Genomic DNA, 14,948 nt, shown 5'->3' with positions numbered 1-14,948 from the left:
CACTCTATCTATCGCCCTCACTCTATCGCCCTCACTCTATCTTTATCTATCTATCTATCTATCTATCTATCTATCTATCTATCTATCTATCTATCTATCACCCTCACTCTACCTATCGATCTATCGCCCACACTCTATCTATTGCCCTCACTCTATCTATTGCCCTCACTCTATCTATCGCCCTCTATCTATCTATCTATCTATCTATCTATCTATCTATCTATCTATCTATCTATCTATCTATCTATCTATCTATCACCCTCACTCTATCTATCTACTGCCCTCACTCTATATATCTATCGCCCTCACTCTTATCTATCTATCGCCCTCACTCTATCTATCTATCGCCCCCACTCTATCTATCTATCTATCTATAGCCCTCACTCTATCTAGCGCCCTCACTCTATCTATTACCCTCACTCTATCTATTGCCCTCACTCTATCTATCTATCTATCTATCTATCTATCACCCTCACTCTATCTATCTATTGCCCTCACTCTATCTATCTATCGCCCCCACTCTATCTATCTATCTATCTAGCGCCCTCACTCTATCTATTACCCTCACTCTATCTATTACCCTCACTCTATCTATTACCCTCACTCTATCTATTGCCCTCACTCTATCTATCTATCACCCTCACTCTATGTATCGCTATCTATCTATCGCTATCTATCTATCTATCTATCTATCTATCTATCTATCTATCTATCTATCTACCTAGCGCCTTCACTTTATCCATCTATCGCCTTCACTCTATCACCCTCACTCTATGTATCGCTATCTATCTATCTATCTAACTATCTATTTATCTATCTTTCTATCTATCTATCTATCGCCCTCACTCTATCTATCTATCTATCTATCTATCGTCCTCACTATATCTATCGGCCTCACTATATCTATCGCCCTCACTCTATCTATCTCCCTCACTCTATCTCCCTCACTCTATCTATCTCCCTCACTCTATCTATCTATCGCCCTCACTCTATCTATCTATCGCCCTCACTCTATCTATCTATCGCCCTCACTCTATCTATCGCCCTCACTCTATCTTTATCTATCTATCTATCTATCTATCTATCTATCTATCTATCTATCTATCTATCTATCTATCTATCTATCTATCGCCCTCACTCTATCTATCGCCCTCACTCTATCTATCTATCGCCCTCACTCTATCACCCTCACTCTATCGCCCTCACTCTATCTTTATCTATCTATCTATCTATCTATCTATCTATCTATCTATCTATCTATCTATCTATCTATCTATCTATCTATCTATCTATCACCCTCACTCTATCTATCGATCTATCGCCCACACTCTATCGCCCACACTCTATCTTTATCTATCTATCTATCTATCTATCGCCCTCACTCTATCTATCGCCCTCACTCTATCTATCGCCCTCACTCTATCTATCGCCCTCACTCTATCTATCGCCCTCACTCTATCTTTATCTATCTATCTATCTATCGCCCTCACTCTATCTATCGCCCTCACTCTATCTATCTATCGCCCTCACTCTATCTATCTATCGCCCTCACTCTATCGATCTATCGCCCTCACTCTATCTATCTATCGCCCTCACTCTATCGCCTTCACTCTATCTTTATCTATCTATCTATCTATCTATCACTATCTATCTATCGCCCTCACTCTATCGATCTATCGCCCTCACTCTATCTATCGCCCTCACTCTATCTATCTATCGCCCTCACTCTATCTATCTATCGCCCTCACTCTATCTATCGCCCACACTGTATCCATCTTTCGCCCACACTCTATCTATCGCCCTCACTCTATTGGCATTATAAATGACAAAGCTATTAATTTCGCTATTTTCAAAACCAACACATAAATAAAAAATGTGTCATTTAAAATACCAATAGCTCAAAGTTTCCTAATTCATGACCTATTGCATTGCAAATGCTGGTTTTACAATGTATTCTTTGAGGAAGAGGTTTGTGTCCAGGTTGAATCCAAGTCAGTTGACATTCAGTAACAGTTGGATTTCAAAGACATCAAGGCTGTTTCATTGAGCCAGGTTTTCTGTAGAGCGGGCGAGCCACTGAAATCTCCAGCCAGGCTCAAGCGTGAAGCCTGGCTCTGGCTCTGATCAAGGTCCAGTTGGAACTTCAAGCCCATAATGAGCTTAGCTTTCATCTGGCTTCTGTCTGCCAACCTCGCTGTACTCTCATGCACAAAGAGGTAGAAACAAAGCATTAATGTTTGTAAAAAGTAGGGACAAATTAATACCTATTTAGTAGCTGATTTATACAGTGAAACCAGAAAATCTGGAGTAATACTGGCTTCCCTGTGTAAAGAAAATGTGTGATCTTGGGCAAATATTTTATTGATCCTCCCGTTTCTTCATTATCGCATACCTTCAAATGCGTGAGTTCAGAATACCAGCTGCAGGTGAGTAGCCAGAAAAGGAAAATACCCCCCCCCCTCCCACTTAAAACTAGACCTCTAGTAGCACTGAGAGATTAGTTTTTCCATTCACCCTAATATCCACCCATCTATACGCTCATCCTCGCATCCTATAAATCAACCTCCTTTCTTGAATGCTCTTTCACCTTTTGATCTCTACACACTTTCATTCAGTCTTTCACCATTCCATAGATTCGCTGACCAGTCCATCCATCCATCCATCCATCCATCCATCCATCCATCCATCCATCCTTTCACACATTCATCCATACTTTCCCCCATTCATCCGTAGTTCCATAACTCCATCCATCTAGTGGTCACTCCATCCATCCAGCCATCATGTTTCCTTCCAGCCATTCTTCAATGTATTCATCTCTCCTTATCCCCTTCCTACCTTTGTTCTTTTTTTACCTTTCCTGCCTTTGTTCTTTTTTTACCTTTCCTGCCTTCCTTTCACCTATCGCTTCACCCTTCCTTCTTTCAATATTTTATTCCTCCCTTATTGTTTTACATTTTCTTACTTTCACCATTTTTCTCTACCTTTTCCGCTGTACCCTTTCTGTTTTCCAGTTTTCCTTTCTTTAATCATCTTATTTTTTCTGAACTCTCTGTCCCCTTGTACAGCTGTCTCCATTTGCCTTATAATTATTTTTTTCTCTCCGTAAATGAACTTGGCTCACTTAGCAGCTCTTAAGCCTCTTGTCTTAGACCAGACCTAGTATTAATGTGTTAATAGTAGGCTTTGCCTGCAGAATCCAAAACGAGGCTAATTAACTTTTTAGAGGGCTGTTTTACTAGGCCAGGGGCCCCAGTGACAACCCCCACTTTAGCTGCTAAAGGGGATTGACAACTACTGACCAGATGTACAGAAATCTACTGTGTTTGATTTAATAGACGTTACTGTTTCTATAAGAACGTGGGCCACATATAGGACTCACATGACGGCTGTCTTGCCTCTTAGTTCACTAATGGCACTGTAAAAACTATCACATTCAACAAGTACTTTTAAGTGCAGTGCTGTAATGTGAGTATTAACTAAAAAACTTCCACATGTAAAAGAAATACTTATGTTTTTTTAATTTTGAAGAGTCTATCATATTTTGCATGATGTTTGTTTAATGATTTACATAATAAACATTTTCAGGGCTCAGCTTGGCTCGAACACGGGCTCTAAGAGCTAAGCAAGACCCGTGGCTCGCCCTCTTCATTTGTTGGCACATCCATCTCTAGTTTTCACTGTATCTTGATTATTGCTCTTGGCAAATAATAGGAATTCAGTTTTTGTTGCACTGAATTTTGGTTAGGTGCAGGAAATACAGATCCAGATAATGTACAAGCTGTGTTTGAGGCGTTGGATGCCTGAAGCAGCGGAATCTTTCAAGTAAAGCTCTGTATCATCTGCAGATTGTGAGTATTGATGCAGTTACCTTTGAGTAGAGCACCAAGTGGCTCCTTAGTACAGATTAAAGCCAGGCTGCATGTTTCCAAGCCCAGTTGTTTCCAAGCCCAGTAACTGTGCGCATGTCACTTTAAGCACATATGACCCAGTGGTGTGGTGAGGGCACATTGAACCATATTGCTAGCAAGGTCAATGGCCCCCTATCCTAGGATTAGTAGTAAAGCACAACAATCATTCTGGTCCAGATGCCTCCTCACCATAGCTTAATTTGTGACTGAAAGAGTGCTGGTGTCCGGGGCTCTGCACAGAAGCTGGCTGCCGTTGCAATCAAATTTCGATGAACCGAATACCAAGGCCAGGAGCCTTTCATTAACTACCAGACACACTCTGCCCCTTTTCTTGCACTTGCAGGTTCCTGCTTTCTCTTTAAGGTCATTTTACAGTCTTTTTCTTCCTCCATCTTTATGATCTGTGTGTTTTCCCTCTCTTGCACTTGATAAATATCTGATATCGACAAAATAAGTGCTGGTCCCCAAAAATAAGTGCTGGTACCCCACACCAGCAAGCACTGGCTCAAATTAAGCACTGCACCTCCTCACACGTCTAGGACCTCTTTTCACTGCTCCTGCTGCACTATTGATAGAAAAGCTTCTGGTGTGACCGATCTATGTTTATGTTCCTATATGGGAGTGGGGTTATAAAAGTTGCATGGAACATGCAGATTTTTGTGTCCAGGTCTGAAAGTTTTGAGAGCTGAGAGGTTGGCCTAGAGGACTCTGACCTGGCAGAGACTGACAATCCCCTGTTTCTTTATTCATCTCTTAACTAAGACATGTTGCAAAACAACTCATCTACTAACTACAGCCATTTTTCAAAGCCGAGCTCTGCGTGGCATCTTTAGTAAATACATTCATCGGCGTCATCTCGTCATTTTAAATAGCACCTATAATTAAGGAGGACACGTGCGCCCTGGAAGCTGGGGGGGACTCGCCTCTATTGATCTGTGTAAACCCCGCGCGCACTGTCAAGGGAGAAGCAGTCAAGCGCTGAGCTGCTTTGTCACTGACATAAGCTGAGGTAGGATTTTTTTTGTCTCTACTGTTTATCCGCCAGTCTATAGACCTGCTGCCTGGTTGAATTTTAAAGAGTGCGGCGGTTTAAAGACTTGTCCCCCGAGGGATGCTCCTGCCAGTTGGGAAGCGAGCTTAGGCTGCCTGGCGCAGGAGCCGTGTGCGCACGTGGGGGGAGGCGGGAGGGAGGGGGTGATAGAATTGAAAAGGGGGTGGTGATTAGCCGGAAAGGAAACGGCAGCGAGAGACAGCTTCATAGAAATGCAAAACGCATCAAACTATGACATTATATTGTAGCCTTCTATCAGTTGAAAAAATATAATTGTGAAATGGCCTAGTCTGTTAGTACGTATATAATAATAAAAATACATTATTTTGACAGAGATTTTTATAGAACAGTTTTTGAGATTTCTGAACGTTGTAAATAACAGCTGTTGCTAGTGTCCAATTTAATGGCACTATCTTTCCCTGCTTCAGAAGGATGGAAGAGTGATTTTACCTCATTGGGAATTCAATTCGTGACCTGCAATCGCAGCGCCTAGCATTTACCTCACTGAGGTATCCCCCTGGAAGGGTCGACCCATAATGTACTTCAATGTCCAGTATAAGATGTTTTTTTTGTCATGATACACATGGAAGGTAAAGGGAAGGATGCTTACACATAGTCTAACCACTGCCTATTGCACGGGTAGCAGTCCAACGTATCATTTTTGGCCAAGTGCGCCACTCCTGAAAAGACACCGCGTTACGTAAATCAGTACTGGCCCTGTTTGTTATGGGACCACTCCTTCCCAAACTGCCAGAGGATGCCCCCTCCAGATGGGCCCACAAAGAACCCAAGAGGTTTCAACCAAGTTAGGTCTCATCATTGAGGTATAGCTTGGATCCTCCGGTGACATGAGCAAGGGACCCACGAATGGGCATGCCCGTCTCCATTTAGGACGTTACACAAAACACAGGAAAGGTAATTGGTGGAATGCTTGCAATTAGTCTAACAACTGGCAATCACTCGCTGTAGCATTTCAACCAATCGCTGTTTGCCCATTGTGCTGCTCTAGATAAAGGCCTACTTTATGCATGTTAAAATACTGCCCCTTTTGGGAACAGTCTATCCCAAACTGCTAGACAAAGACCTTCCAGAAGAGACCAAAATCAGCCCCAAACTTGTTTCGTCCTAGTTTGGTCTTATCCGTGAGGTTTAGTGTTGATCCTGTGGCACAGCATCATTTTGCCATGGCCTACCAAAATGTTTTCTTAGAGCGATGCATTCCATTGATCGGTTTGGGCAAGGCCTGTGGCGTTTATCCAAATGACCCTCTTCGTGTAACCTCCACGGGTCCAGCATGAGAGTGCATGGCCGGACTTGGATATCTTTGAGTGCTACCCTAAGCTCGAGGCACATAGACGCAAGAGAGAAGGAGGTTAAAGGCTGCAGCGCTTGGGGCAAAAACAAGGAGGAAACACACCTCAAGGATTCTGGGCAGCCTCTGTGATCTTTGTTCTCTATTCAGTACTAGATAACAATTGGGAAGTATCTTTTTGGTCACTTTTGAATCTGGGAAATGTTGTGCTCCTACAGACATTTCTGGGGTTCAAAGCCAGTCCACACATTAATGCCTGAAGTATTTACTTCTGTTTTAAGTTTCAAAACCTGCAGCTCTCCTTCTGAAATAATCTTAGCTCAAAGTTATATCATTCTTTTTATTATCAAACGAACAACAGTGCAATAGATTTTTTCATCATATTTTTGTGAAATAATGACTTGTGTTAATAATTAGTGATCTGTGTATATACTAAAATTGTAATCATTCCAAGCTTGGTGATGGTGTGAGAACTACTGGAGTTAAGAAATAACTGTTACTTACAGAGTTACAAAATGGCAAAATCTGTGGGGGCAAGTGGTAAATTTAACGTAAAGTAATGGCTCCTCAGAGACACTACATCCCAATAAATACATCAATACAAATATTCAAAAGAAGTGTAAAAAAATAATCGATGCAAATGTTCAATAATAGTGTAGAAAATCAGTGAACATTCATTAAACTATTTAAAAGTATGAGGCAACTTCAAACATATATTTCTTATTTAAAAAATTATTCCCATTCAATACAATGACCATATAATAGCACATATTGCAAATTCACAATTGCTCAAAACAATTAAAACAGTGCTATATAAAGCATGCTCTTCCCAGATTGCGGTTGAATGCCCCTTAACTTGGATTATCCCGCATCCTGATAATAGTTAGGGATGAGGTGAACACCTTTAACTTTTGTATGTTACATTTTCGGGCACCTCAGTGGGTTGAACGTGCTGCAGAGATCTACATGGAACTTGCATATCGCAAACCTCAGGCCTGACCGGTCATGCTGTCTTGTGTCCTATTGAGTTTGATCAGATTCAAAACCTGTTCGTATTACGGAGAGATCATTCACTTTGCCATGTGGTCTGTAAAAATATCCGTATCCTTTGTCATTACCGGAGGTAGAAATAGTGGTAACAGGTTCACTCTCACCACATAACCCTATAACTATTTAAATAGTGTGCATGTCTATGCAGACAACAACTAATATCCGTATGAATTTTTAACAAAACAAAACCATTCGGCCTTTTAAACCCCCAATATCTGTCCTAATGTACTTAATTGCGGATAAATGACTTCATTCTGAACACCAACGTGGTATTCATAGTGCTGCCCTGAGTCAGAGCTAGAATAGGTATTTAACAAGGAAATGAGGATATGTTTTTCTTGAAATGACTCATTTCAACTTAACATGCTGTTTATGGGAAGGAGCAGCCTTTCTTTTTTCTTCTTTTTTCCAAAAAGGCAGCGCCACACAGTTTCGTTTCGAGCAACACAGAGGGCTTTTCCACCACTTTTAATTGAAAGTTATTTATTTGTTGTGCTTGAAGTGTGAATTCCGGGGTGCCACAAAAAAAGCCTTAATTATATACATTTAATTTAATATGAACCTTTTTTTAGCATGATTCGAAGAGGCCTTCCATCGCCCAGTGATTCATTCTCCTCATACCCTCGGCTCCGTTTCCCTGGCCTGCATACTTTTTTCCCCGTAAATTAAAACATCGTTTGCGAGCCAGACTCTCCGCGAAGGCCCCGTGGCTAGTTTGCGGGTACAAGCAGCCGCCGCCGAGCCTTGCCCATATGGCGCGGGGCTTCGCGCAGAATCCATCTGGCCTTGTTGGAGGCAGCCCCGGCGGAGATGTGAAGGGTGTTAGAGCCCTCAAGGCCGGGACCTCCCCCTCCCGGGGCTCCCCCACCATTGCCTTTGCATCTGCTGCCGAGCGCCTGCATAATACCCTTTTAATAATCAATTATTTCAGTCAAAAATTGTTTTCTTATTCAGGAGAGTGTTAATATGTAGAATCCTCAATTCTTCTGGCGCAGCGCCGCCTGTGGTTTGCAGTAATGCGTTCTAATACCTCACGGTGTCTTTTTTTTTCTTTTCTTTTACAGGAAGTGCTGCAGAGTGTGCCAAAGTTCTGCTTCCCGTTTGCCATTGAGAGGTATGGCGTAGTGAACCGCTGCGTGCTAACAGTGTTTGCTTTTATGTAAATGTAAACTGACAACTGTGCCTATTTTGTTATGACTTTGTCAGTTTCTTTGAGGGTCGCTTCGTCACGCATTAATGAACAGTAGTGCACTTAAAACATTATACTATTGCACGATCGAAGTCTGTTACAGGGAACTTTGATTTTAGAATGCAGAGCAGCTGTAACCATGTCCTCCTATCTTAAGGATTTTTGGGGGCCTGGGTAGGCTATATTTGCGGCGGAGGGGGCGTTCTAACCAACTTTTAATTTTAGTACACCTTTTCTGACAATTCAAGCTTACTTGATGCCAAACATTATTGAATTTGACTTTCAGTATTGGGGTCATACAAAAACGGCTGAAATAAATCTTAATAGGGGGGGGGGTGTCACAAAAATCCTTATAGTGACACAGAGGAAGAGTTAGAGTTAGAGGTAGGGAGAGTGTTTGAGATGAGGAAATATACAGAGGTCATATAAAGATCACTTTGCTTGTGGGGCCCTTGAAAGATGGGGGCCCTAGGCAATTGTCCTCTTTGCCCATGCCTTTAAACGTCTCTGCTTCCACATCACCTATGAGTCGAACAAGTAAACAAGGTTTTTTGTAAGCTTGGCCTAGAACGAGCGTTCAAGTTTGGTTCATGTTTTCAAACATCAAAATTAAGCACATAAATACACAGGAAACTGATAGTCTTCTCCATCCGTTGGTGTGTTCAAATGTCATCCTCAATTTGCTTCCTCCCACTGCAGCATACAGCTCTGAGCCATGGGTCAGCCCACTTCTTCCATTGGTGGTGCTGCCCTGTGAGTGAGGGCATTTTTGCCTGATTGTATAGGCACAGCTGTCAAAAAAGGTGTGCACTTCAGTACCAGGACTGTTGTGCCGGGGCCGCAGGGCAACTTCTTTATTATTTAGTTTTTGGCAGTGTTTCTGTCTATTGCATGTTTGCAAAAAGAAAAAAAATAGAAGAAAAACATTCCACTTTAGCCAAGGCTAGACCATTTTGCATGGCAAAAACTTTCACTTTCCTTGTATCCTGGTACCTTCACTTGCCATTGATATAACCTTGCAACATTTTTTTGGGTCAGTTACATGGTGATGCGGTCGTGGCCCTTGTAGGCCCATTGAGGGATAGAAGATATAGGAACCTCTATCAATTTATCTCAAACACGAGAAGGGGTTTGGTGTCTGAAACGTGGGGGACCGCCTTGGCCTGTGGAACAATCGATGAATAGCAGTCTACAGTCTATGTTTATTTAACCCCTTCGACGCTGATGACGAGCTGGGCTCGTCATCGCGTAGCCTCCTCGCACGCTGATGACGAGCCCAGCTCGTCACGCAAAGTGCGTTTTTAAAAAACCCAGCGTGCGAGCGGAATTCCGCTAGCGCGCATGCGGTTAAGGAATCGATATTGATGCCCAATTCTATATAATTTCTATTAATATTTGATACTGGGTATCTGTTCCTGTTTTGAGACAGATTTTAATCTATCTGTGGGGAGTTTGGACCAGAGTTATTCGTCCATATACTCCTAGAGCACTTTGGGTTTACTTTAAATATTCAGATTTTAATTTTGCTGTCGGGACATTGGACCAGAGACTTCTCGGCTGACGTTTTCTACATCCTTAGAGTAGATTGAGAATGCTCTAAAGACTGGCATTGCCAGGAACATAACCTAGAAAGAAATTACAATTTTATTCCGGGAGTCATAAATTATCCTGAAGAAGGTGTTTTTTATCAAACAACAACCCACCAAACGCGTCAAGGCTTTTAATGTATAGAAACTTGTCACTAGGGTATCTGCAAGCTTATGAAATTATATAAAGCATTCTAACTTGGCAGATAATTCAATTGTCTCGGGTGGCCATATACAATGTTATGAACATCTTTGTATGTCTTCTGTTCTCTCCCGTTTTCTGTGTACAATTATTGTGTATTTGTATATTTGTTTGTTACAAATTTCATTGGTTTTTGTTTTATGAATTGTGATATCGTGCTTATTTGCGTATGACATTTTTAGGTATTTTGTAGATAAAAACATTTTAATTTCTTTTTTTACGTTGTATTTTATTCTGAAATAAACAAATTATCTAAATTTCTTAATTTTGGAACGTTTATGCTCTGGTGATGCAGTATGGATATGTGAGGTGTCTGTAATTGATGTGTTTGATTTGGCGAAAGAGGACATTTTTTCTGACTTCAGCTACCATCATGGCCAGGTCTTGAGGATTTTCGAACAAGTCTGTTTTTTTGTTTAATTACTGTCATCGGTAGTGTGGCTAAAATTGACATGTATTTTTGGTTCAGAGAGGTTTGAGGACCCCCTGGCATGGTTTGCATACTTTGGAGACTTTCTGCTGGTTTGTGAATCTAGGCTAGAGATCCACAAACCCTGCAGTAGAATTGTCACTTTAAAAATGTTGACTTCTTGGGTAGATCCTTTGATGCCCCTGCTTACTTAGTCACAGGGTGCTTTTTTATGCCACCTTAGCTCGCCGTATTTTTTTTTCTCTTATCAGGACATATTCCCTTATGTTCACTTGCTCCAGTGGGGACCAAACATATTTTCCTGAAGTGCTTTATGCCCACACTCTCAATTGGTGAGGGGGGAAAACTCACTCACTCTCATATTTGTACACACTCACAGACACGCAGACACACACACACACACACACACTTTCTCTAAATCTCTCACACACACTCTAACTCTCTCACTTACACATTCTCTAACTCTCTCCCACACTCACACAAACTCTCTCTCATACACTCTCTCACTCTCTCTCACACACTCTAACTTTCTCTCTCATACACACTCTCTCTAACTCTCTTTCTCTCTCTCTCTGGTGTTACATTTAGGACAACCCTTTTTTCTTTCCCTAATACTATGGATGTATCTTCACAAAACACCCCCCCAAAAAGTTAATCCACCTTGATTCCTTTAGGGAAAATTTCCCCGATCCGTCTGGCGGGAGGCCAGGAAAAGGGGGGGGGGCAGGGTTCCCAAAATGTTGATTTCCCATATGAAACTTTGCTCTCTGATATAGGAAAAAAAGAAAGTAATTTCATCAAATTTGTCAGAAAGTTATAACTTTGCGCAGACCATATTGTTTGAGATTTTGTATCCATCTGTTCAGCTGTTTTTGAGAAATTAATATTAAAGAAGGGCTCAGATTGGACTTGAAGGAACAAAAAGTTAGGTATGTCTAGATGATTGGTCCCTTTGGAGTCTCCCTTTACCAGAAATTATTTTAAAAAAGCCCTTCTGATTGGTTGAAGTAGCCTTGTCACCATTTAACCATTTTGGTACTGTGGTTCTGGTAGTGAATGATCTCGTGGGCTGGCAGAAACTGAAAAAAAAATGTTGTGGCCACCATTAAAGGTCTTGAGGAGTCTGTACCGGTGCCCTGAAATAGTTTTTAAAAAAGGGTAAAAGAGGGCAGGGTAGATGTCGGCTGAATATGATTGAAAACCCCAGAAATTTACTGAAAAAAACTAAGGTTTTCAAATCATGCAGTATCTTGCCTTAAATCATTGATCAAGAACTGGTTCAGCACTGTGACTAACCAACTTATAATACTCTATAAACTCCAGACCTCATTATCTCGAAAGGGCAGACCATCACATTGGATACCATTACCCCTTGTCTTTGGACCGATCACCACTGCATCCTCTTTTATATTAACAGGGAGGTGTCGATGAGGAAGGTTCAACTGACAAAATCAAAGATCTGGAAAAGGGACCTCAGATCAAAAACTCAGATGAACTAGCTGCCCGCTGTAAATCTGCCCTCTCTTCCCAAGATGAGATGGTTGAGGTTCAGTCGCTTACCGACTCCTACAACTCGACCATCTCCCACATCATTGCACCATTCCAACAAAAAAATGCCTCAACAAAACTATCCAAACCTTGGTACAATGTCAATTTAAACACTGAATGGCGCAACCTTAGAGCAGTTGAATTTTCCTGGAGATCCAAACCCTCCTGCCTACTGATCCTCTTGGACCTCTCCTCTGCTTTTGACCCGGTTAACCACAGGAACCTCCTATCCATTCTGAAGAACAGGATGGGTTTCTCTGGTCAGATGTTACAATGGTTCTCGTCCTTCCTCCGCCACAGATCACAAAGCGTCCAAGCAAACCACTCTCTCTCCCAGCACTTATGGGTGTCCCACAAGGGTCCGCCCTATCTCCTATCCTCGTCAACCTTTTCTTGGGACCATTAGCTAATTCACTAAATTCCCCAAACATTCTCTCCTATATGTATGCAGACAATACGCAACTCTATTTGAAAATCTCATCCCCGGATAACATCATCGCACTCAACACTACCCTCTCATCTACTCAAAATTGGTTAACTGAGAACCATCTCCTGCTCAACACCTCCAAAACTGAATTCCTGCTCATCTCTTGCCGAACCACATCCCCAAGCTAGACCTTTGGCTGAATAACCTCACTGGTTTCTGCTGCACCCCTCTCATCATAGACTCTGCCTAATCTCTCGGAATCACCCTAGACAAGCAGCTGAATATGAAAAATCATATCAGCAATGTCTGTAAGAGAGCTAACCACTTGATGAGAGCACTTAGAAACATCACACCATGCCTTCCACAATCTGATTTTAAGCAGGTGGTCCAAGCGCTTGTCTTGCCGAGGCTAGACTACGGCAGCGCTATGTTGTGTGACCTTCCCAAATACACCCTGGCTCCACTAAGGGCATCACTGAATGCTTCAGCTAGACTGGTTACAGGCACCAAACGAAATGAGCACATATTCCCAGTCCTAAAATCTCTTAAATGGTTGCCCTACGAAGCTTGAATTCAGTTAACACCTTCTACGCTCATGACGAGCTCAGCTGAACATGAGGCCCGGTGCTCGTGTGCTCATGACGAGCCTAGCTCGCCATGAGCCGTGGAACGCTCACACGCGGGGATAATTCCCCTGCTGTGCTGAACGTTCTACGGAAATGGGTGTGGTCATGACGAGCTCAGCTCGTCACGAGCACTGTGCCTCATGACGAGCTGAGCTCATCATGAGCACGGGGGCGATGTGCGTGCCCACAGCACAGCAGGGGAATTACCCCCGCTGCGAAGGGGTCAAAAATTGCCGTTCTGGCGCACAAAGCCTTTCATTTCAAAACTCCCAGGTACCTAACGCAAAAGCTTGAATTACCCTATGGTGGTAGAGCTTCAAGAAGCATGAAGACTTTCCTCTTCAAACCTCTCATCCTGAGCAAAAAGAGAACTTGTCACCAAGCCTTCTCCGGTGCTGCCCCAAAGATATGGAACTCTCTTCCACCGGAAATATGCAGAATCTCCTCAACGACTGCTTTCAAACTGGAAGCCAAAAGATTCTTAATGAATATATTTTTGCTCTAATTGAACTAGGTTCACCTGCTCGAAGTCATTGATCCTGACTTCGAGCAGCCATTAGCTCTAACTCAAATAATTCCGAGACCTATTGCATTTCTAATGCTTGTTTTAGGCTGTGTCCACAAAATCAAAAAAACAACAAGTATGTGGGATGGAAAACGGCAGTTAAAAGCAAAGGTTAATGTTACAGTATAATGAGGTTGTGAAGCCACAGAAAACGAATGGAACATTTATAAAAAAAATAATAATAATAATTCACCATTTATATTTATTTTGCGAACTAACTTTAATTTATGCCCCCACAATGCATTGCTTCTGACTTCACATATTATATCACTCATGCCATGTTAAATGACATCATTGATGATATGACTGACGACATCATCCAAACCACTGTTATGCAAATTAGTCTATGAAATGGTAGTTCACTTTAAAAATCAAACTATTTACTGAAGGACCTAAAGAAATACACCAAAGATTGACTATGTATCTGTGTGTTCATACTAATAAATAGTGTAGTATTTCGGGGAAGTCTGATTTAGAACGGTTAAAGTTATACAGTGCACACTTTAGGTGCAAGTTAAGTTTTAAGTCAAACTGTGCTTAATTTAAACAATGGAGAATAATATGTGTTGCAGGCCTGTTTCATGTAGATTGCGGCTTAAATCAAACTCATGCAAGCAAAATAAACATTCTTCACCTGGGATTTCTGTGCACATGCTGAGTTGTCAAGTGGTGCATTTGAGCATTTCTATATCATTTGAAAATTTATAAAGTGCTGTTATTGATTTTGAATGGCATTGTAAATGGTAATGTCTTTTAGCCATGTGTTATGGAGTGTATGCATGTGGTGTGTAGTGGAATTATGTGGGTTGGATTGGAATTGTAGCAATGGTGGCATGCTGCACTTCAGATGAATATGTTTAAAAGTAAAGTGCACCATACTGTGATTGCTACAATAGTTAATTGTGAATGTGTTAACAATTGATGTGTGCACTGATGGCTGGTGGTGTGTGTGCCTGTAGAAATTGTGTACTGATGGCTGGTGGTGTGTGTGTGCTTGGTGGAAGCGTGCACTGCCGGCTGGAGGTGTGTGTGCTTGGTGGAAGCGTGCACTGAT

General features: G+C 41.9%; 1 protein-coding gene across 2 annotated transcripts in view; it reads left to right on the top strand.

Moving 5' to 3' along the window:
• DENND1B (DENN domain containing 1B) overlaps positions 1–14,948 on the top strand; it is a 1,279,546-nt gene that overhangs the window by 397,357 nt on the left and 867,241 nt on the right. For both annotated transcript variants that reach the window (XM_086954825.1, XM_086954820.1), the window contains exon 4: positions 8,386–8,435. In XM_086954825.1, the coding sequence (XP_086810951.1) occupies positions 8,386–8,435 (50 nt within the window). The remainder of the gene's footprint in view (positions 1–8,385; positions 8,436–14,948) is intronic.

The sequence above is a fragment of the Lissotriton vulgaris genome, chromosome 1_1 (genome assembly GCF_964263255.1).
Source record: "Lissotriton vulgaris chromosome 1_1, aLisVul1.2, whole genome shotgun sequence".
Taxonomy (NCBI): Eukaryota; Metazoa; Chordata; class Amphibia; order Caudata; family Salamandridae; genus Lissotriton; species Lissotriton vulgaris.
Note: the sequence above shows the minus strand (reverse complement) of the source record. Positions and strands in the feature narration are given on the sequence as shown.